At 32.7% G+C, this 24852-nt stretch overlaps 3 protein-coding genes across 6 annotated transcripts in view; 1 reads left to right on the forward strand and 2 right to left on the reverse strand.

The window, feature by feature from the left end:
- Positions 1–20: 20 nt before the first annotated feature.
- LOC126781734 (intraflagellar transport protein 74 homolog) lies at positions 21–4269 on the reverse strand. The gene is made up of 11 exons (XM_050506763.1): positions 4151–4269; positions 3785–3911; positions 3197–3434; positions 2869–3065; positions 2610–2786; positions 1939–2064; positions 1685–1786; positions 1314–1619; positions 1064–1178; positions 305–414; positions 21–233 (listed from the first exon to the last, which is right to left on the reverse strand). Exons 1-11 carry the CDS (start codon positions 4267–4269, stop codon positions 21–23), a joined length of 1830 nt encoding a protein of 609 aa, XP_050362720.1.
- A 1852-nt stretch (positions 4270–6121) lies between these two features.
- Positions 6122–7602, forward strand: LOC126772516 (putative serine protease K12H4.7). Its single transcript, XM_050492918.1, has one exon. The coding sequence runs from the start codon at positions 6151–6153 to the stop codon at positions 7600–7602; it is 1452 nt and encodes a 483-aa protein (XP_050348875.1). The 5' UTR covers positions 6122–6150.
- A 386-nt stretch (positions 7603–7988) lies between these two features.
- The window catches only part of LOC126772472 (uncharacterized), a 151083-nt gene continuing 134219 nt past the window's right edge, over positions 7989–24852 (reverse strand). For 3 of the 4 annotated variants that reach the window (XM_050492871.1, XM_050492875.1, XM_050492855.1), the window contains exons 6-10: positions 24328–24526; positions 17350–17654; positions 13085–13175; positions 10700–10936; positions 7989–9667 (exon numbers count right to left, since the gene is read on the reverse strand). In XM_050492871.1, coding sequence (XP_050348828.1) covers positions 9552–9667; positions 10700–10936; positions 13085–13175; positions 17350–17654; positions 24328–24526 — 948 coding nt within the window. In that variant the 3' untranslated portion in view covers positions 7989–9551. Of the gene's footprint in view, positions 9668–10562; positions 10937–13084; positions 13176–17349; positions 17655–24327; positions 24527–24852 lie in introns of all 4 variants that reach the window. The other variant, XM_050492863.1, reaches the window with a different exon arrangement.

A 24852-nucleotide genomic window follows, 5' to 3' on the forward strand; every position in this document is an offset into this window, starting at 1 on the left:
AAAATTTACTTTATTTTAATTTAATATGTTTTATTGTTATTAAGATCTTCTATAATTTTTTTATTCAAAGCTGCAAGTTCATTCATAGCTTCTTTCTTTATAGGTTCATAATCTGCCTTCAAAGTTATAGACGCTATGTCTTCTTCAAGCACTGTCTTTCTGTTTTCCAATTGCGCAAGATGTTCCTCTAAACTGTTCAATTTTGCATACATTTCATTGCCATCCAAGCTTTCCTGAAAGTTTTTATTATTTATTTGTTGGCGGATTTTAAGTTATGGTTATGTATTAAGACTTTTTATTTTACCTGTAATTTTCTCAGTTTACTTGAAGCTTCTACAACAGCACTCTCCGTTGGAGCCAACTTTTCCTTGAGAATTCTCATTTCATTCTCTAAAGTCCTCTTACGCTCTTCACCTAGAAATAAAGTTACAAATTTTCCAAATTTCCTATTTCACCCGGACTACCTCGGAGTACGTACATACATGTTGTTGTTAATTTTATTAAAAAACTATTAAATAGAAATTTTGGATAAAAAAAAACATTTCTGAGTGGCACGTTATTTCTGAGGTCTTATAATTTAAATTTATTAACTTATAATATAATTTAATTTTATTAACTTATATATAATAGAAGCCGAGATGGACCTGTGGTAAGAACGCGTGAATCTTAACCGATGATCGTGGGTTCAAACCCGGGCAAGCACCACTGAATTTTCATGTGCTTAATTTGTGATTATAATTCATCTCGTGCTTTACGGTGAAGGAAAACATCGTGAGGAAACCTGCATGTGTCTAATTTCACTGAAATTCTGCCACATGTGAATTCTACCAAACCGCATTGGAGCAGCGTGGTGGAATAAGCTCCAAACCTTCTCCTCAAAAAGAGGAGAGGAGGCCTTTAGCCCAGCAGTGGGACATTCACAGGCTGTTACGGCAACTTATAGTTTCCTAGTATACTACATACATACACTAGATAACAAAAAATAAATAAGTCTGTCGGTTTTTTTTTCAAATTTCAATATGACGTCTTGAAATGCTTGTTGACAATATTGTATTGTATGTACCTTCGTCCCTTAGTTTTTCCAAATCAGTTAATGTTACGAGCTCTTCTTTCATAACCAATGTTTTCTCTGGAAGAGTTTGCAGTTCTGTTGCGAGACGTTCCCGAGTCGCCTCAGCCTGTAGGTTTGAAAATTAGAGTTATACCGAGTTATTTAGTTCTTTGCCATATATTATAAACAAATATTTAATTTTTAAAGTATTACTAGGCGAACAAAACTATTAAACTAATCAACCTAAGTAAAAAAATCTCGCCTTTTTTAGATTCGCTTGAAATCTTTCGTAATCTTTGGTTAAGCTTTCTACAGTTTTCTTGCTATCGTCGCTTAAAGAAGAATAGCCTTCTCTTTGTTTGAGAGAATCTATCTCACTCAAATCCAGATCTATGTTAGAGCTGCTATGTTCTAAAGCAAAAACTATATCTTTTTCTAGTTGCTCAATTTTTTCTTGTTCCTTTTTAAGATTTTCTTCGTATGTCGACATAAATGTGTCCATAGTTTCTTCTCTCTTCTTCAATTCTCTGTATTTTTGATGACGTTCCGAATTCCCTTCTTCGAGATCCTATCGGAGAAAATTATTTTTATTCATTTCCACAAAATATTTGCTACAAATAAGTTACCTCATACCTGTTCAGCTTGCTCAATAAGTTCTTGAACTTTACGGATCTGGTCTTTAAGATTAGCAGCATTGCTATCTAGTGATGCGATCGCTGCGTTGTCTTCACGTACCTGTAAATGTCTCATTTATCAAAAGTATGATGATGATATTTTTTTTTATTTGCGCCTAAAATTTTTATCTTTTATGTTATGTGTTGCCTTTGAACTATAAAACAATAATTTAAAGCATATTATTAACTATTAAAAATTGATAGGTGTATTACTTGTAATAGTAATTTTTCTCTTTCCTCTTGTGGATCTAATCGGTTATTGATCTCATCCTTCAAATTATCTCGCTTCTCTTCAGCTGCTACTAATCTGCGATGTAATTCTAGTAAATGCATTTTAATCTGTAAAAAAAATTTAGTACGTTACAATAAGTGAAATTTTAAGCAAGCAAAACGTTGAGCTTATTTATTTATATTAATATGGCACATGAGTATCGTATGTTTTTTTACCAATATTATTATCGATGATATCCTTAAAAATATAAGCCAAACTAACAACATTATGACGAGCCGGTTGGCGTGGTTGGTAGATACCTGCCTTTCACGCCGAAGGTTGTGGGTTCGATTCCCACCCAGGACAGACATTTGTGTGCATGAACAGGTCTGTTTGTCCTGAGTCTGGGTGTAATTATCTATATAAGTATGTAGTTGTCTGGTTTCCATAGCACAAGCTCTGTTTAGTTTGGGATCAGATGGCCGTGTGTGAATAATGACCCAGGATTATTTAATAATTTAGGCAGATTAAAATATAATTCTTAGGTTTTTTTTTAATTTAACGAAGATCACCCGTTAAAAAAGATTTAAAAGATGGCCGTTACTGTTTAAAATCCAAACTTATCATTAAATATTAAAAAAGGTGGTCAATGTTATTACGATTCCTATGTTACCTGTGAGCTAGTTATTTCTTTGGTAAACTCTTCCTTCTCTCGATTTAGATGATCGATTTGAATCCTCGCTTGTTCTACTTCTTCGCGCAAACCTGCTGCAGTAGCTTCAAGTTCATTGTACTGGGACTTTTGCTCTGTTGTCATGTCAGAGAGTAACTTTGATATTGTCGATTGTTCCTAAACAAATTATACATCTAGAGTTCGCATACTTTTTGTAAACATTTTAGGCATAGTATTTTTTTTTTATTCAATTTAAAACCTTATCCAATTGTTCTCGGAGTTGACGCAATTGATTCTCTTTTCGTTGTTTCTCCAAAAACACCTGCTCGACTTCCTCTTGTAGCTTTTTATTGTTAGTTGCTAATTCTCTTGTTTGTTCTTCAACGGAATACTTCGGGGCTTCGCCGTTAGCGATACGAATTGCAGTGTTATAATCTGCTAAACGTCCTTGTAAATCTAAAAAGTCACATATTTTATTTCAAATTGAAGCTTTAATAAGTAGGTAATATTTCAATTATATTTTTTTCTTATCAAATACGTTTAATATATTCAATATAAATTATTTAAAATGACGTGGTAAATATTACCTGTCAATTCCTGCGCTAATTCTCTGACTCTCTTCTCGTAGTGCTTTTTCGCAGATTTTTCCCGTTCCCCCGCATCAGCTTGTTCCGAAAGTCTTGCTATCTCGGCCTTCATCTCTCTTACCTTTACTTGCATGAGCTCTTCCCAATATCGTTTGTCTTGCAGCTGCCTCGTGCGGAATCCTCGAGCAGTACTCGTGCGCAGACCAGAGATCCCTTGCTGAGTGATTGGTCTATCGATCTATTCAAAATATAAGCAGTAAATGGTACAGCACAAAGTATGGTAAAATGTCCCATACAATTTCATTGTTTTTTTTTTTTTAATTTTATTACAGCAGCACGGGTCACCTAACGATGGTAATGTGGTCACCAATATTAAGTATTCCTTACAATTATGTATTGTGATGGCCCGTGTGCACTATGAATGTAATACCCAGAAATACAATTTATTTACGTTTGACGGTAAAATAATTAACTTGTAATCTTCGGTTAAGACAAGTTAAGTCTTCTAACTAAGGGTTTGACCCTTAACTTTTTATATAATAGCATAAAACTTATTGCTCAAAATATGAAGTACTTCTTATTACAAACCATAGAAAAACCAGTCATAGCAGTGGTCTGTCTGCTCGCAGTAGACGGCGCTGGACCAAATCCGGCTGTAGACAGGCGAGACGCCGTGTTACCTCTGTATGCAGAAGTGGGCCTCATTGTGCCGCTTCTACGAAAATTTATGTTTTATCGTTAATGTTTTTTTTGTTCATTTATGTAGGTCGTAAAATATTCTCAGATATATTTATCTGTGTTGTTTTAGTACAAATATTACTGAAATAACTTTATTAAATGAATGAAATAATTAAACACCTATAAAATATACGTACTTGATAAAAAATACTTTTCTTTGCTTTGTTATCGTCATTCATTAATGTATAAAAATAATAAATTATTTTCTAAACTTACCTTGATATTGTAGACCCACTGTTCGTATATTCTCGGTAGCCCCTCCTTGAGACCGGTCTAGGCACATCTGTTCTCCTGCCAGTGTTAACACGCTCTGTGCTACTCTCAGAAAAATCCATATTCACTTCAATCTCATTAACTTTTTCACATCCAATGAGGGCTGTATTAACAATTAATTAAATGGATACGTTCACGCGCACTAGCTTTGTTTATTATCTGTTGTTATGGTAACGAGATTGACATATTTTAGGTTGCTTACGCCCTGCACTAAGCCATAAAAGATTCGGTACGGGTGCGGGACTTGCGGGAGCGTTTAACGTGTATAAACTAAGAAGCTTAAACATTTATATAAATTTTTGCACAGTTTGCCGATGTCGCCTCCGTATGACGATTCGTCGTGTGCACAGAGATGAGCTTGAAGACGTTTTTGCGTTTGTAGTAGTGTAATACAATCATACAGTGGCTAAAACCAAAACAAACTAGTTAGCACTAGCGTGTCTCGTACTCTCGCATAAGTAGTGGTAGAAGTGTCATTGTATTTATTATTATTTTTTACTAATCAGTTCATAACTAAATATATGGGAAAATTGAAAAATTATCAATAACTTATGTGTATAACTTAATATGTCGCAATAAAAAATGTGACAATTAATATGAAGGCTATAATGACATAAGCCGAAAAAAGAATAATGCCATAACATAACTGTAGAGGAATGAAGAAATGTCTGTCTATATGCTATTGAAGAGAAAAACAAAATTTTATTTTTTCTTTTTCTCTTCAATAGGGTACAAACGAGGCTTCAGATACAATATCAAAACAAATATCATTAGCATAAATGATTTCTTGAATTAAAGCGAGGATAAAACCGAAAAGCGAGGAGAATGAGAAAATGAAGAAAAATCCATCCCATTTTCTTTATCTTTAAATTAAATAAGCAGCTACGATCTTAACAACCTGTAAATAAATGACTGCCGGGAAAACAATCTCTCTTCTTGAAGATCGTTGCTCTAATGCATGGTTTTATTTTTTTATTTTTTTTATATCGCCGTGAGGGCAAATGACTCTACTCCACCTGATGGTAAGTGGTAGTAGAGTCCAAACGCGACGACGGCCAGTACAGACGGGAAAAACGTTCTGCACTAGCCGCCTTCGCCTTGCCGGCCCGCAAGATGCCTCTTCACGCCTCGTTTGAAGGAACCCGGGTTGTAAGAGGAGGGGAATACGTGAGCTGGTAAGGAATTCCATTTTTTGGAAGTGCGACAAAGAAAGGAGTTGCCAAATTTCTTTGTTCGCGATGGAATTGATGTCACAGTTAGGCGGTGACATCGAGAACCAGCTCGCGTGGACTTAAGAAGGAAGGGGGAAGCAGGAATTAGAGAGAATAATTCCTCAGAGCACTCGCCGTGATACAGTCGATAGAAAGCGCTCAGTGCTGCTATCTCACGACGCAATTGTAAAGGTTCAAGGGTGTTTGTGACCTTTACGTCGCCAATAATGCGTACGGCACGTCGCTGCAACCGGTCCAAGGCCTCGAGTAGGTACTTAGCGGAGCCATCCCAAAGGTGCGAGCAATATTCCACGCAAGACCGTACCTGTGTTTTGTACAGCAGGCACAGTTGTTGTGGCGTGAAAAAGCGCCGCACCTTTGTTTGAGTAGAAGGTTTGAACTTATTCCACTACGCTGCTCCAATGCGGGTTGGTGGGAGATTTACAACAATTAACTTTAAATATAGGTATGTAAGAGAATGTTATGTCATATAAAAAGTGTCATATTTACCTTAGTTTTCTTGTATATAATATTTCTTAAGCATATTTTAAAAGCAAACCACGGTGAAGCAGTTAGTTACTAAAATATGTATAATTCACCACCATAGTTTTAAGCAGATGATAATATTCAGCACATTATCTTAATTATGTTAAATAAATACTGAAAAGCAAACTGTACGATTACTTTGAGTCACATTGTACTTTTCAAAAAGAGAACGCGACAATTCATAAAATGTTTTTAAAATATTGTTCGTTACTTTTATTATTTAATTATAACTTTGCAAATGGTTTTGGGTTTTTTGATATTGGGAACACATTTAATCACCTTAATATAGAACTAAGTTCTCTGGTACCGCTTTTAGATTTTAGTACTAAAACGCGATGGATAAATCAGAACTTAGATCATTTTGACCCACAGGAACGAAGAAAATGGAACATGAGATATTTTGAAGGGTTAAACTATTGGAGATTAGGCGGTCCAATTTATTTATTTTTGGGTGGTGAAAGTCCAGCTTCAAGTCAGTGGACCTCAACAGGTATTATGTACGAGTTAGCAAAAGAAACGCATGGTGCTATGTTCGTTTCGGAACATCGTTATTACGGTCAGAGCAAACCGTTGAATACAACAGATGTTGAAAACTTTAAATATTTAAGTGCAAGACAAGCACTCGCCGATAATGCGGAATTGTTGAAATTTATTAAAAAACTGCCGATTTTCAAAAATTCTAAAGTTGTCGTTATCGGTGGTTCGTACTCGGGAAACTTGGCGGCTTGGATGAGATTGATGTATTCTGAATTAGTTGATGCCGCTATTGCGAGTAGTGGTCCTGTTCTAGCAAAGACGGACTTTTACGAATATTTAGAAAAGGTTAATGATAATTACGAACAATATGGTACTCCGGGTTGCTTGGATAATATAAGAAATATTTTTAGAAGATATGATAAACTATTTCAAAGCTCCGAAGGTATTGAAAAATTAAAAAAAGAAGAAAATATATGCAACGAATGCGATTTAACAATATCGGAGAATCAACAGGTATTTTTCAGTTATAAAGTAAACGATTTTATGTATAATTCTCAATATGGAAATACAGATATAATTAATAATCATTGTAAAAATTTATATCGTAGTCTGGAACCTAGAACATCTCAGAATGCGTCAAAACCAAATTTTTGGTCTGAAAGGACACGGTGTTATTGTTACGATTTCAATGCAATGATCAACGAATATCGCGCCGAGGAAAACGATTGGATCTTGACGTGGGTTTATCAAACCTGTACAGAATTCGGTTACTTCCAAACGACGAGCTCCAACTCGCATCCATTCACGGATAACATTCGACTAGATTTTTATACTAAAATTTGTACCGAATTATTTGGAGCGGATTTCGACAAGGAAAGAGTTGATACTGGCGTTGAAAAAACAAATGAAATTTATGGAGGATTAACGCCGAATGTTACGAAGGTAGTTTTTTCGAATGGTGATCTAGACCCGTGGAGTACTCTAAGCGTTTTAGAAGATCTTTCCTACAATGCACCAGCAGTGGTTATACCTCGATCGTCACATTGTCGAGATTTATTTTCAAATAGAAAAGGTGACAACGAAGAATTAAAAGAGGCCAGGAAACAGATTAAATATCTAATTAAAAATTGGATAGGAGCTGGTGATTACTTGTCTACGTAAACTTTAATAGGGTATTGCGAGAACTTCAGATTATATTCATAATCTTTTTTAAATATATTTTATCAAGAAAATACTCATAAGCTAAATCAACAGGTAAGTGTTCAACTCCAACCATAGAAATTATCACCGTTACGGTGACAATAATACAATTTCTTAAAACACAAGGCGGTGTATCGAGACACTGTTAACCATAGAATCTAAGATATTGTATTAATATGCCTGTACCCTTATAAATAAAACCATACAAAATTACGATTTTTAGCGTAAGGGTAACTGATAAATGGGTAAATCTAAAGCTATATGTATTTACAATATATATATATATATATATATATATATATATATATATATATATATTATATCGTTGATTGATAATAAAATAAATGTTTATTAAAATAACTGTATATTTGATTCATACACATGTTCCTTACATTAGGTTACTGTTTAACCAACACCCTACGTTACAGGTTGCGGATGTTGACGCCGTACGTAACTACAAGTGTACAGCGATTCGATTTAAGAAATAATAATTTATTCACATAACCATAAACTGCAAAACATTAAATAATTGAATCACTCGTCATAGCGATTTCACTTACATTGTAAAAATGTTCTAAAATAATTTTAAAAATCGAATAGAATATTTCGAAAAAAGAATCACTCGTTTTATATTAACTTATAAAAGTTAATCAAATGATTGAAAATAATTACATAAAATATTGTGATTTCAAGGATGTCTTAGAATTAAGATAATATACCTAAGTTACATAAAACAGAATGGTAACCTGTGTAGCACCTCCGAAACTCAAATTTAGGATATGTTTTTCAGTTATAAGCAAGTTGTATATAATTTCCAATTTACAATTATTAATTTTTTTATTGACTTTTAAGGTTTGAGTTAAAATATAAGCTTATAAAAAGTGTAAAAAATATTGACAAAGATAAAAAATTAAAAATATTGTCAAAATTATTGTACAAAAATATTATACTAAGTTTAAAATAATTGAGTATTGATAAATATAACCATAGCGGGAATAGCGTACATGTGATATTAAGTTATTGAAAACTTAGTTATCTTCTTATATTAGTATGGAAATATCTATTTACAAAGATAAAAAAGATATATACTTTCTTATTTTAAGATTAGAAGTATTCAAAGTATTGTTTTAACTTTTACAATTTTTTCATTAATTTTCAATCGAAAAATGTTTATTATTATCTCATATACAGTTTTAATATATTGAGGAAAATAATAAATTTCATAAATATCAAATGCAGTCTAGAAAGCCAGTGTTTATCCTCCAGATTTCCAACCCTGTGCTGACTAGGATTGACACCTTAACTTAAAAACAAAACTTAAAGTTAAAATAATGATTTTGTAACGTCCAAAAATCACATAAAAATCTCAGTAGATAAGAACATAATAATGAATGTTTCAAAATCCTAACGCCTCAGAACGTATTTATTTGTAGTGGCAGTGATTATTGAAGATGAAGCACTTAAATTAAAACTACTACTTCAAGACCGTACTACACGGTAAATAATTCATTACTAGTAATCTATATTACAGACTTTATACTAAAATGTCGTTTCGAATATACTTTGTCGAACATAAAAGTAAATTATAATCATAATTTACAATAAGTATTTACAATACAATTTTCGATACCATCACTTCAATTTAACAATTCTCAGGAGACTGTTCAACTCTTGCGAAACTTCGATCGCTACTCTCTTCTAAATTACGAATCGTATTATGCGAGAGAAAGAGACAGCTACAATTTTCGTACTAACTCTTTAAAATATTTGGAATTTAATATATAATATTGCATCGTTAGAAAACTAAACATTTATGATCAGAAGTTTCGTAACGTCAAAGAGTTTTGGTCGAAGTGACATTATCAATATAAGCTAATGTGGTCCTTGTGGTGTTCGTTGCGAAGGTATCTTTAGTCCCATTCTCCGATGAACATATGACGAGCGTTGGCAGCCGGTGGTGGAGGGAATCCGCGTCCGGGTATCGGCAAGCGGCCGTAAAGTGCATATGGGTCGTATTGTTCTCCGTCTGAAATATCAAAGTTTTTTTTTATGGAAGAGTCATGCTGATTGACTACCCCTCTGTGGTAAGTGGTCATTTCTTGTTAATCTTATATAATATCGCGATATTGCTAATTTATATATCATATTATATATTAAAATTGATAAAAATGTACTAATTAATTGGGTGATACATATAATTAACACTAGAATCTATTGTTATTTAATAATTTATATTTTGTTTTTCTAATAATATTCATCAATACACTTATTGTTGTAACGTTCAAAAATATGTTGGTTTTTATTTATTTATTATTATTCGTGTTAAATGAATATTAAGGAACAACGAAATTTGTTCTGAACAATATTCATTGATCTTTGAAAAACCTAGTGCTTGTTGGTTTAATTCTATGGTTGTTCCTTCGATTGCAAAAACGACTAACAAGTCCCTGACGTAGGGCATACATGATCACGAATTCATGTCGATAGCTTTCAAGAGCTTGCATACATGTTGGGATTTGTACCTTCGCGAATATATTTTTGTATGTTTTATCTCACAAGCATGTTATATTCAAATCTATGCATAGTTATTCTTTTACTGGATAAAAATACTTGATATTGATAATTCTGTGCAGTTGGTTAATAATTGTGCTACGGAAAATATCTTCGCTTCCATTCTATACGTATATCACATATACTCGTACTCTGATGATTACATCTAAATTGGGATGAAAGCGAAGCTTACGATGATGAAGTCCAGCGGCTGTCTCTGGTCGCTGTAGTCGAATATGGTGGCATATTTCGAAATAGAAATATCAAAGTCTAAAGTGAAGGTAGAAGTGGAAAGACAAGGTAAAGTGTCGGAACTACCAAGCATCAGGTGAGGTGCAACCAAGCTAAGCGTATAAGAGAAAGGTAAATACCAAGACTGGAGCGAAGAGTCGGATAAAGTGCATTAGTTAGCGTGGCTGCTGGATCACCATAGGGCGCAGCCTGCGCTCCCTGTCGGGATAGAATTGGAACATGAGCTTCTCTTTTCTCGGGGGACGGTCGTACGCACCGATTCCACTCTCGTAGGAGCGTGCGTGCCAAAGAGCTGATTGGGGCAGGGGGTGGGCGAAGGGCGGCACGTGCGCGGGGAAGGGGCCGGGGTGCGCGTGCGCCACGCTGTAGCGCTTGCTCGGCACCGGCGCCTCCTTCAGCGTTAGGCGCTCTGTCATCGCAGGCAGCACATGCTTGCCGGTCGCCTTCACGAAGTTGGGCACGCGAGCGCGCAGGCCACAATAGTAGGGATCATCTGAAAGGATATTTTTTATCTTGATTAATGTGATTTGTAAAATGGCATGCAATATAATTACGAGGAGATCTAACGATTTTGATAAGTGCCTTCAATAAAACGTGTGAATATTTTAAATGGGCTGTATTTACAATCTAAAACTCGCCATAACATTTAACGTTTCAAAGGATACATTCTCACGTTCGTTAGCAAGCAAAATGTTAAAGTTGATTATTTTTACACATACAAACACAAAATCTACGTCTCGTCAATGAGAGAGTATTAAATGCTATAAACGGAAGAAAAAGCATTTCAACAGGTCTGTTTCTTTCACGTCACATTATATAAAAGCATTTCAAATTAAAACAATAAATGCGTGCACTTCATGTTCCGCATCCTACGCCTGCTGCGCGAATACCGTCAATTTAAATATCAAGGATATGCCCAAATGTCAGGCAGAGGTTGTGAAACGGTATTGTCTGGTAACCTCTGCACCATCTGAACGGCCGACATTTGGAGCAAGCGTGAACCGAACACGTCATATACAAAGCGAGCATGCGTTAAATGCTTGATAAATACTGTTATAGTTTTGCTGATATCCAGTTACTTTTGAAAAGGTCACTATTGTTAAGTTGACGACATGGTTTTATAAACATATTGCTTATTATGTGTAATGTCTTTCATAATTCTAGACTGTTCCTATGACAGGAGGACTAAAGATAAATAAACAACCCTTGATTTTGACTTGACCTTGAGTTGACAAGACATCATTGGTCGATATTTTTTTTATAAAATAAGTAGATGATGCTCATATGGACTACCTAATGGCAAGGTCACCACCGTCCCTAGACATTGGCAGTGTAAGATTAAGAAGTATAAGCCATTCCTCACATCGCGAATTCGCCGCCTACCTTAGGAATAAAGATGTTATACCCTTTGTGCCTGTACACTGGCTCACTCACCCTATAAAAGCGGAATACAATAATATTAAGTATAACTTTTTGGTGGTAGAATTTATAGCCTTACTATAAAGTAAATTTTAAATCTTTAGCCTTTCTGCCATTGAAATATAGTACAGTGCAACTATGATATTTAAATATTTTCCCACGTTACGTCAAATGAGATGGTAATCCCGATGAGATCACATTTCGGTTTCGGTTCGGTTCGAATATATTTCGTATCAGTTTTACATGTCTTGATTACCAAGTGTTTCTTGCAACTTATTAAAATTCTAACGCGTCCCACATTATTTGACTCAAGCAAAATTAGTTTGGTTTCGAGTAGGAATGAAACATAATATAGGTCATAATATTTACTTTAATAAAGTAATTTCTAAACGAGTCGCTGACATTGTTAAATATTAAGAAACATCAGTAAAATATTTACACTTCAAATTAAGATTCCAATTGAATATATTTCGCGTACCATTTTGGTTTTATTATTTATGCGTATCCGTATTTCGCGATGTGTTGTAAGAGTATTTTGTAATATTAAGAGTAATAAACGATGAGCCATTTGACTTTGCAATATTCACACTTGCAACGACATTGTAAATCATACGATCCGAAACCTTACTGTTATCGTAGTATTACCAAAAGCGTCGATTAGTTTTCAATTCAATTCGAACTAACTTTTATTTTTACAAAAACGATACGCAAGAGGATCTTTACACATGACCAAACATAGGAAGCTAGGCATTCACGTAGGCACCTTCAGTAGTCTATATACATTTCAAAGCTCTGTAATAGCCAACTAGTGGGACGAAGTACAGTGTGGGCGATCAGAAGATAACTCTAAATTAAATTCTAAAGGCAGTAGTAATAGAGATGGTACCCTTAAACAAACTGAGTTGTCTACCGTACATCTCTTGTAGTAAATTTATTACCTTGAAATAATTAATGCAACGATTGTTGCGCTATTTTTTCGTATCTTCCTTTAAGTTAATTAAAAGCGACAATACTTGTACTTAGTGCAGCGTTTTGTGTCCCTAATTTAATGCTAAAGACGAGTATTTTAATTAGTGTCCTTTGTTGCAGAGAAAGTACAAATACTATTTCTTTCCAATTAAATCGATACAAAAATAAGTTTTAAACAAAAAATCAGGTAAGTGATTTGAAGAAGAATTAATTTCGTTTTTAAATTATTATTTGATGGATGTGTGTGTCTCACCGTATTTCTTATTGTCTTTTCCTTTATCTGATTTTCCTCTCGGGAACTGTGTTGGGACGCGCTCATTCGCTTCAATGTCATCATAATCCGGCTGTGAAAAAAAAATAAACATAATTAATATAAATAATAACCTTTAAACTCGCAGCACAATATTCTCAGTTATCTTTCAAGTTGGTTGTAATTGAAATATATTTTAACCTTAAGGGTTAAACATAACAAATCTATTATCCTTTTATTTTGTTTCATTCTGTAAATCTGTTCAGACTATAACTCTGTCCGGATCTTAGATCGAGCTCCAAGTTACTTAATAAACCAGCCTTTAAACATGTCGGATTAAAACGTTTTAAAGCACATAAACATCGTCGATTCGATTATATTATCGAAACATACAGAATTGTATTAAAACTAGAACGAGAAAAAACATTAACAGCAAAGAAATAAATGCGTGGGTACTTGACTATCCTTATCTTCTTACACGGTAAAACGAGATCAATGGACAACTAATGGTGATACGATGCTCATATTGTAGAGAGGAACTTATCTGGTGAAAGAAATGCTCGCCACCCCGATTTCGATACGCGTTCGCATAAATCAATGGTCTTTTGTCATTCTTTATAACTTTTATGTATCAAATCTACGTTAATGTCAATTTCATTGTCATTTTAAAAAGCCTTTCAACTAATTGATAAAGTATTACGCTACATATATATAAGAAAAGATTGATTACTAAATTGCGCTTTAACTATTGAAATATATATAATTAAACAATAATCTTGCTTAGTTATTCCCTTATTAAAAATTATTAAGTAAATTTTTAGATAACTCTCATAAATGACAATTTGTGTTTAGAAGTTATAATTGTCTAGTAATACTAAGTGTGAATCTAAGCGCATGTAGTGATATCTTTTAAAAGATTCATTATAATACATATATGTATTAAAATTGTATACATCTTAAGAAAAAACTACAAAAATCGCTAGCTAACCTAGTAAATAAATAAATAAATCTTTAAATAAAAAATCTACTCGAATAAGAATAAAGAGCAACAAGTCTGTATAATAGTTATCGCCATCTTTAAAATCGCTTTCCATTGTTATTTATAGTGTGACATGAATGTACGAAGGCAGTGAATCAATAATAAAAGTAAACTTGCAAAATGAACATTCTTGATCTTTGTCATGTCACAGCACAAGCTATTTGGATACACAAATAAGAAGACTGGCTGCGTCTCACGCCTGCGTACATTCATCTTTGGCGGCGAGGATAAGATCAATCTGAAATACCATCGATATAGATCCTACCATTGTTAACTTGATTTTGTTCAATTTGAATAAATAATAGCCTGTTAATGCACCATTCGGTAAATGATCTGTATCTTAAATAACAGACGGGTGACATTTAAAGTAATTATTGAGCATTATACGGCAATTTGTAACATATAAGATATTTTAAATAGCAATCCATCGCGTTATTTAATTTTACATAAATCATACATGATATTTTCTTTGTGATTTTTTTCTTCTATGTATTCATGTAATAGAAAGTTAGTTGTTGTTCTTAACTTGTAAGCGTCCTAATGCACGTCTAATGCCTCATCTCCTTTTAAGCAGATGGTTCGGAACTAATCATTTCGCTACACTATTCCAATCCGTTTTGGTGGATACATATGGTAGATGTCAATACGACAAAGCTTTCCTCACCAGCAAGCACGAGATCAATTATATACAAAAATAACGCGCATAAAAATTTATTGGTCCTTTTATTGGCTTGAAACCATCAAGTAGCCTTACTTGTCTAAAGTTTTAGAGACATAAGAAACACAAACATAAGTTATTAACTATATTTTCAAATACTCTTATTTATGCTCTAAATAAGTGTAAAGCTTGTGTTGGAAGTCGGAATGACAATAGCCCAAGGGGTCAAGATCGAACCTGCGATATGCGTTGACGATGATGCGTTGCTAATCGACCAGTAAACCATTGCGCTATTAGCGCCTCAATGGCAAATATTAATGGAAGACACGAATCAAGTGGAGTAAGTCAGTCTCATGATTACATTATCTTTGAAAGGCTTTTTTTGTAAGTAAACTTTCACTCGTTTACTGTTTTTTTTTTTGAAAAAGCAAACCTGTTAAACGGCGGAGTGAGATTTGATGATACACTTTTGTAGATACTAAGATATGACTATCTTGTGTCGGATTATTAGATGAATTCCGAAGTAACACGCGTTAAATGATCAAACTTTCACTTCGATTCAAATAATTCATTTGCTCTCGATAAAATCTTCGAGATTTGTATCAGTGATTATCATACTAATTATCGACACGTAACATAATTATAAGATAAGAAATTAATGTAATTTTGACATGTTGTTGAAAAAAAAAACAATATTACTTTACAAAAGTATTATATACCTTCACGTTAAAAAAAGTGTATATTGATTTTATTGGTGTATAAGCTCATTATGTAAATAAGTTATACCAATCCTTAATTATATATAATAAAGAACTGTTGAAACAATAAGCTTAAACAATGATAAAAATTTACTAAATTTTACCAGAACAGAGAAATGTTGACTAAACCACAAGTTCGAAACGGGGAAGCATCTGCTCATGTGCTTAGTTTGTGTTGTGTGTGTGACGTTTACAGATTGCTACTACTACTATCCAAAAAACTAATATCAATACATAAACATTCGTGGATCGTTGCATTAGGTAGAAGATATTAACATAAACCAGTTGCGAATTAAAGAAATCCATTATTCATTGCGAGAATCATTTCAAAATTGCTTCGAGGGAATCGGTCCATTAACAGCAATGCATTAGCTGCCCTGTTATTTTGAAAACCTCCTTTATTTTAATTCCCAATGTTAGGGTCAAGGTTTGATTTCCATTAAGAGGCTTTGTGATTCACGATGCTGTCCCCAGTTTAAAGTGATTTGTGTCCCCTTTCGCATTAAGATTAAGGATTTAGAAGCTTTTTACATATGACAAGAAGTTGATAACTCATTTTAAGTGCCAATCTGAATAATAAATTTGATATGAACTTTGTTAGCGAATAATTGGAATTGCTTTATTCTGAAACTCACGAAGCATAAAACCTCAAAATTAATGCATATTGCATGAGAACTGACGCTATCGAAGTAATAATTTAAATGTTAATATAGCCCCTATACTCGTACTTGATGTGAATATTCGTATATCGTGTCTGCTTCAAAACGCGTTAGATTAATATCCTTTATTAATATTTTAAGTTTTATTTGACTGAATCCGCTAGATAGCACTGCTTGCGGTTATTGTTTTAAATAAATAGCGTTACGTACAAGCACGGGTGACGTGTTTTTTTATATTTCAAAAAAACGCTAAATGTGCGGATACTTCACTTCATTTAATGGTTGGGCTTTGTAAGAAATGGTTAATATTTCTTACAGCGCTAATGTTTATAAGCGGTGGTGACCAATTACCATCAGCGGCTCGTTTGCCAATGCTAGGCACATAATACATTAAAAAAATAAACACTTAGCCAAGAAAAGTGCCGCTATTAGATATATTATTACTGTAGCAAAATGTTCACTTGAAGAATTCGAATGTTTCAAAGCCAGCGTTGTTTAAATTAAAATATATATTATTTATTTAATTTACTCCGAACGGTTTTTAGAGCCGACAGATGCCGGTAAAGTTAACAGCACTGAATTTTCATATACTCAATTTTGCACATCGCTGCACGTTTATAAACTTTCGCATCTAAGAATAACTAAAGTATAATTTATTACAGCAAATTGGTTTTAAAAAGCATGAGCATTTTTCAAATGAATATACAAACTAAACTGGTATTACAAGATGGAATAAAATAACGCAATTTTCACTTACACTGAAATTACACGGTCAATTTGTAACCGCATCTAATATGTAAAAAATTGGTCATAACAATATGTGTTTGTCGGTCAGTAATAATACAAGTGGAATGCTTTGTGAATGGGATTACATTAAACTAAACTATTTGAAGGGCAAATCACGAGTGTGCTAGATTCAACGTGGTTATGATATTAATTAAATTTAAAATTATTTTGCTTTTTGAAATGTGATTTTATATAACCGGAAAGTCTTGTTGTTTTGACGTTTTATATTGTTATCGAATTGTTAAAATCTAAATGGTAAATTGATTGACGATAATCAATAATTTTGTGGTAATAAAAGTCAAATTCATGCAACTCTGCCCATGTTTATCAAACTGTCACATTTACTAGATAAATACTGTAATTCTTACCTTAGGAATATCGGCTGGTCCATAACCATTTTCCCTAGGTGGTAGATTAGGTGGCTTTTCACCTCTCCTTACGCCCATTTGCATCATCAATTGTTCTCTCGTCGCGGCAACAACCCCATGTCCGTTGTGGCCGTTGTGGCCATTGTGTCCGTTATGGCCATTATGCCCATTGTGGCCATTATGACCATAGCCCCCAGAGCTACCGCTTGATCCAGATCCATTAGCATTAGAGCTAGCGATACTGTAGGGGTCTTCATCAGGAATCGGGATGCGAGGTCTGTTCTTTATGTCCATTGGTCTTTGAACTAGTGGAAAGACATAACAGATTAAATTATTGAATCTCGATATTAAATTCTAATGAAGTATATATTTCATATATAACAATTAATCAACACTATTATTACTAATCAAAAAAGTTATAAGCAATAAATGTTTCATTCATTTGGTTTAATCAATGAATATTTGGCGATCTTTATAAATAATAAAATTAAACAAAAAAATTAAGGCAATCTCGTTAGACATTTGGTCTGAATTTAAAATGGTTTCTCAATTAAATTTCGATCCTGACTCCGTTTTCTAAATCAGAATCGACTTTGCATTGAATCTGTGACCTTTTATTTTGCAGGTAGTTTTAAAAGAATCAATTAAGTTACGACTATCAGGCTTATAATTAAGTACGAATTTAGAAATGGGATGATTTGTTATATGGAATAATTTAGATTTAAGATATTCAACCGTTTTGTCTATTTATTATTGTTTTTTTTTTTTAAATTTACAATTTCGATATACGAGTGATAGTCTATACATATATATATGTTTGTCTGCCTGTCAGTCTGCTATGCTTGCACTGCTGAGTTAATGAACAGATTTTGATGGAGTTTTTGGTATGAAGTTCAAGCTTGAAGGACGGAAGGACATGCTGCTTTTTCATATAGGTATAAAAAACTAGCCTATATATAGCTAATATATGTATATATGTAGTAGTAGATAGGTTATTTCTAACACCTGTCTCCCCCTCTAAACTATGTAAATATAATTTTGAAAAAGCTTAAGACACAAACATTCAGTCGAAATATAAAGGTTAAAAAACTTATGAAATAAATAGTAATGAATAAATATGTCACGTACTTAGGAAGAAATATTTTAGATTTCTCGTAGAAAGAATAAAATATTATGAAAATCGACGATACTATGATATTTTAATAAAAAAATCTAAATCGATTATCTAACACGGTCTGTGCATTCGGTCGGTAACATTTTGCAATCGACCCGGGCGCAATGTCGTGATGCCGAGATCGGATGGCAATCACTCGCCACGACTAGAAACTACGATTATAATGCAAAGTAAAGGTTGAAGGTATTAATATATAATGTAATGTTTATTGATACCGTATTTCCATTTAGTGCTTGCTATACAGGAAGTTCCAACGCGTATATAACATGAACAATAATCAATCCAAGAATGAGCAGAATTACGTGATAGAATGTTTTAAAGTTCTAATCGTTATAAAAAAAGAAGTTACTGTATATAATATTTTGTAATTTTGAATGTAACTGCAACAATATTCATTTATAAATTCACTTTACTCTAGCTGTAGGGTGGAAGTAGGGCTGGAAGCAATTTCTTTCCGAGCTTAGCTTTCTTTCATAACACATTTTGTTATGTTATATATTCTTCTTTTGTTATGTTATATATTTTCAATCACTTCTTTAAATAAACGTTTGGTGCATAAATAATAAAATAAAATAGTCTACGCATTTATTTCATGTTTTACATATTTATTAATTTGTTAAATAATCTTATATTATTTATGATAACTTTTTACAATTACGAGTAAGTATAATCTTTACGTCAAAAAATTTTTATTATAAATTTGCACTGAACGTTGAAATTTTACTTTCATCGCGTCTTAAGTCTATGGTATGTTCTTTTGGGCATACCATAAATATTTATTCAGACAAAAAAAAACCCTATTCATAATTCAGAAGGATGTTTTTGCCTGACTGTTTGATGGTTGAAAATGAGCCACACGTATATCTACCAATCCCCAATGGTGCAGCGTGGTGGAACATGCTGCTAATCTTCATCAATCAGATGAGAACAGGCCTTTGACCAGCAAAGGGACAACAATCTGTTACTTTTTTTTATTACGTTGATTTTCAAGGACGAAGAAGAATAATAATTTCATTGTATTTAATTAAACTATCAATGTTATTTAATTGGTGAAAAAGAGAAACTACTCTTGTCGGTGCTTGCCGGTACAGTCTACAAACCTTACCGGTGGTAACTTTAAATAAAACCTAATATCTTAAAAAGGTGGGACAAAGTTAGTGTTTGTAAGAGGCTACTTGAATAAATTATATTTTAATTTTAAATAATTGTCATTAGTAATTCTAAATATTATTCGTGACCGCAATAGCATCATAACGTTACATAGTAGGATAACGTAACGTAGGGTAACGTTTTGACATTTCCAGTTTAAAATATTTTAGTAACTGTTTGTCAGTCATGTTAAATTAAATCGAATGAGCCAGCGGAAATAACATAAAGGAACCTTTCGATGTGTACAGTAGGAAAAGATAATTAATTTCTAATAACCAAGATCCCTTAATAATGACTGGTAAAATTGAGTAGCCGTAAGGCAGTTTTATCATAATGTATCTATAAATTATTCCAATGTAATTTAAGCAGCCGAAATTAAAACGGTTAGATGCGTGATTAATAGTGATGTATTCCCGATATGAAAATAAAACACTTTGTTAAGATATGGAATAATTTAAAAAAACATTATTTCTGTAATATGTTCGTAATAGTGCGTAGATAAAAGATAAAAGGTATGTATTATACATCTTGTCTCATAAGATCTACGTGTCTAGCAAAGCGGCTTTCGCAATTGCGGGATTAGAATTCAGATTAGCCTTGTCAATGACCTGAATCCTAAACGGTACCAAAGTTTTCAATGTCCAGAAAATTGTAGTCATAAATTGAAGATAATATTTCTAACGCAAACTTCAAAGGGTTTCTTCAGTCTTATTCTTATCGTAGTGGTATTTCTTTTAAGATTTTATTAGCATACTTTGATGTTTATGTTTTCTGTGTGTGTGTAAAATTTAAACGTTAAAAATCATTTTAAATTTTTCAGTTACAAAATAAATCCATTAAGTAAAGTAAGCAACATAAAATTCGCTTTCCATTTTTTTAATTCGTAGTAAGTATCCTATTGTAGTCGATTTGTACTATTTTGCATAACACCAGTCACGATTCGTATTTGACCAACTTTTAAGGTTTGAATAGTCGATAATCTAAAGTTTGAAACGAGTACTCTAATGAGATATAGGTAAATGGTTCTATTATGACGATCTAGTTATGCCACAGACAGTCACGAATGCGCACGACCTTCATGATGAAATCGAAATTTGTCGGTCTGTAGAACATGTTGTCTCTGTTAACAAAGCAGCAGATTTTATTACAGAAACATAGATTAGATAATAATGCCAAAAAGAGGAGTATAGAATTAAAGAAGCAGCTATCGAGAACGAAAATTTCTATAATTGGTTATTTTATAGGTAGTACATCCTACAGTTTTACTAACCACGATTATATCATACTTAGGTTTTATGACTTGAATATAAAGCGGCTATTCCAGTTTTTATTTGAGGAAGAAATAAGGAATCTAAAAATTTATTTTACGTATAGACGTTCAATAAATAGTGGTTAGACCGCGAAACCACTGCAGGAAATTTAGAAACGAATCATATCAAAGCTGGGAAATCACGGGAACCTTAGTATGCGGTTTCTTTCCCATAAATTCTGTATGATTTGAACAAAACCAATATCGGATATAGAATACTTGAAAAGTTTGCAATATGGTTAAGCTAAGTAAGGAATTTGCAGTAAGTTGAGTGAAATGAGAAGTACATCATGAGATCGAAGTTAGATTGCATTGTTGCACAACAATAAAGCGAGCTACTGAGAAGTGAGCCAGTGCATAGCTGATGCGGTTGCGTGCTATGAGAACTAAATCAGATTTGTAATTCATAATAAAATTGCTGGAAATGAAATAAGTTAACTGCGAAATAATTATCTTAGAATTGTTAAAAACTTATTTTTAACGTATTTTAATTTAAAAAGCTTAGTACAAAAGTTAGTTGATGCAATAACATTAAAAACAATTATTCCTCAATATATACCGAATAACCGAATCGAGAACGAATTAAATTTCATAAGTTGATAATTATTGATTGGACTCAAATCAATTATAAAAAAAGCAAATTTGATATTATATTGTCAATATAAAAAAGCAAAAGTTTTGATCATCTTTACACAAACAAATTTAATTGTCACTTCTCAATATTATTAATTTTACTTTTTTTTAATTTAAATTCAATTAAAATTGAAATCTTCAATTGAATTTAAGTTTTCTCCATTTAAATCATTATTATATTGAAGGTCATAACGACTTTGTTTGAGAAGTATTTGCAGTTTGCCGTGAGAATGTTGCATTATAAAAATTAAAATTTTGTTCGTTAGCTGGTTTCTTAATGATAAGTGTTGAGGTCGGTTCATTGTTGTATTGCATAAAGCTGGAGCTTGATGGAGGCCTGAGACAAGGTGACTGTAACATTGGATCGAAAACTGCTTATACGAGTAGATATCATAATTTGGTATATCTGCGGTGTTCATTACGTGATGTGTTCAACTGTAATTAATGTCTGCATCGATGACGCGTGACCGATGTTTGATAACGTCCTTGTAATGTTCGGACAATAGATGTTTAATAAAGGAAGACTTTGTGTTTAGAAAGATGGCGTTTATCTCACGACTATCCTCTATGTCATTGACAATGGCACCAATTGAGTCTAACTTCAGTTGAACTTGCTAGTTACTCGTGGAATATTGTTTATAGGGTGCTTTGATAAATGTGGTTCATGATGCATTATTGAGATGGTATTCTTTTCTGCTACCAGATAAAACATGACAGTCCATTTGGAACACTGTCTTTGTCAGAGCGTTCGCGTTAGGTCATTTATTTTCTATGATTTGTATTGTGCATTTTATGTCATCTTGGAAATGCTAATGCGATTTTTCCTCTGATTTGCTTTCTTTATTGCTATATTGCGAGAAATGTAGCATCCCTTTACGTCAAGCTTAATGATCAGGCACTCGATATCTGATTTAGATTGTTTAATGGTGTACAACAATTTATATTAAGCCTAAGGTTAATCCATTATTTGAACTTTTTATTCATATTTTTTGTTTATCAATTTATTTCATAGTTAACGTCTTGTTACGTATTATTGATTTTTTAATACACGGAAGTTCTACATGGTCTTCAAGTGATTAGTTTTAATATAAGTTTTGTATCGAGTCGTCCAAGGTAATAAAATGGGTTGGACAAAATGGTTTCCTGTTCTGAAGTTTTTGTTCGGCTTGTACCATGACAAATTCGTGGTCAATGTGCGTTTTATTAGTACACGTTTGATACTCACCTTTTATATATGTAATAAGAAAATAAAAAAACATCACATACATATGTATGTTAAGAATGCAATATATATTACATAGGTGTTGTAATATTTCAACAAAATATAAAACACGCAACTTTAAACGCCTTGAACATAAAATTGTTACGTGAAATATTAAAAAAGTTACAAATTAATTAGTGCGATTTAAGATCATATCTAACAAAGGTATTCAATGTATCGTTGGTACAAAACCATGAACGTTTTGCGATTAATAAACGTTTAAAGTATTTTAATAAAACGAATGTTTGTTAGGCATAAATTTATAATTTGTACAAAAACTTACTGCCGGGTAAAAAAATATAGCTTAATCATCTTAAGTTCATAGTGAATTGGCTAATCGATGCGCAGATTTTTTAATAAATCGATAAACGTTTTTGTTATATGTTCGTGAATTTTCAGAATCTATGTCTAAATTGGGTTAATTTTTATCGACGACCTTGTCATACCTAGGTGTTCTATTCACGGAATCTATGTATATTTTATTTATATTTTTATAAGGCACATTAACAATATATGTATCACTTATAAAAATATTAGACTTCTAGGTAAAGTCGTAATTTTAAACAAAAATTTCTCATTTTTGTGAATTTATTTTAAAGGGAATTTAAACACGTTCTCATTTTCGAGTTGTAGTCACTGATTATATTTTAATTTTAAAAAGTTCTCTATTGTCTAACCTAGAGTTTTCATTACATATTCGCTACATAGACATAAAATAGTCATCGACAATTTGAATTTACTTAAAGAATATTTTTATAAAGCTTTCATATATTTTAATTTATTTTTATAACGTTATACTTATAAAATGTGTAAGACAAAAAATTACATTTCTATTAATGTCTTAAGAAGGTCACTCAACTTGTCAACCGGATATATTAAGATCCTGTACAATATTCTCTAATATGTATTTTTAATTCAAATTTATAACGACAGTCAAGTTACGAGCAAATTTATCTTTGATTTAATTTTGATCCTATTAGTGTTGAGGTTTTTTCGAAAGGTTCGAAACCACGACGTAAAAGTAATATTTGTTTTTGGAAATCCCCTTACAAAAATTTAAGGAAACAGGAAATGACATCTCCTAGTGTTAGTCATTACAAACATTGCTTAAATGTCCTTAAATAATTTAATGTGTTGTTAAAAAAATATATGAATCACGTAAACATAAATATTATTACCGCTAGAAATCTAGCGGTAATAATATTTAACGTAAATAGTTACTTGTATTATGTACTTGTAAGGTTTAATGTTTTAAACATTTCAATGTGGATATACAATTGGCACAATTTCATCCATTACGTGTAGGATTCCTTTAATGATGGACAAGAGATAAACACAAATTAGGCACCTAAGTTTCAGTGGTGCCTCTACAAAATAAAAATCTTCGATTGAATTCTAAGTATCTTGGAAATTAGTAATACGAAATATTTTCAACAAATAAAATAGACTTACCCGGTGGCAATTTCGATTTCAACATATCCATGGCGACGACATTGATGATCAGCACCCAGATGGGGCATTCTAAGAGTTCGTTGTCTGATTTGACAAATGCGATGGCACTCAAACATTGCGTCTCGAGCCTTCGACGGTCTGGGTATGAACGTCTCAGCTCCCGATTCACGTTGGATTGAAACTTTTTCATATCGAATAACTAGAACAAAATAAAAGTCAATTAAAAAAGAATCATTAATAACAATTCTTCTATATTATAATCAATAGACTTGAAGTGATTTAAAAATGTTATTATGAGGATGTTGATTATTTTGTTTTCTTAGTGTGTGTTCATTTTTGCTCATGGCTTTGGCCGTGTCATGCTTGCAGCCAGTCTAAGTACTGTTACCGAGATTGAAAGGTGGGTTAACCAGTGTAATTAAAAGACACGAGGGATTTCTTATATATTGTTGTATTGACAATATATGACGTTTATGCGTCATTTGGTCATAATGTCTATGGACGAATGCGACCACTTACTACCAG

This window comes from Nymphalis io, chromosome 1 (assembly GCF_905147045.1).
Source record: "Nymphalis io chromosome 1, ilAglIoxx1.1, whole genome shotgun sequence".
In the NCBI taxonomy this organism is placed as follows: domain Eukaryota; kingdom Metazoa; phylum Arthropoda; class Insecta; order Lepidoptera; family Nymphalidae; genus Nymphalis; species Nymphalis io.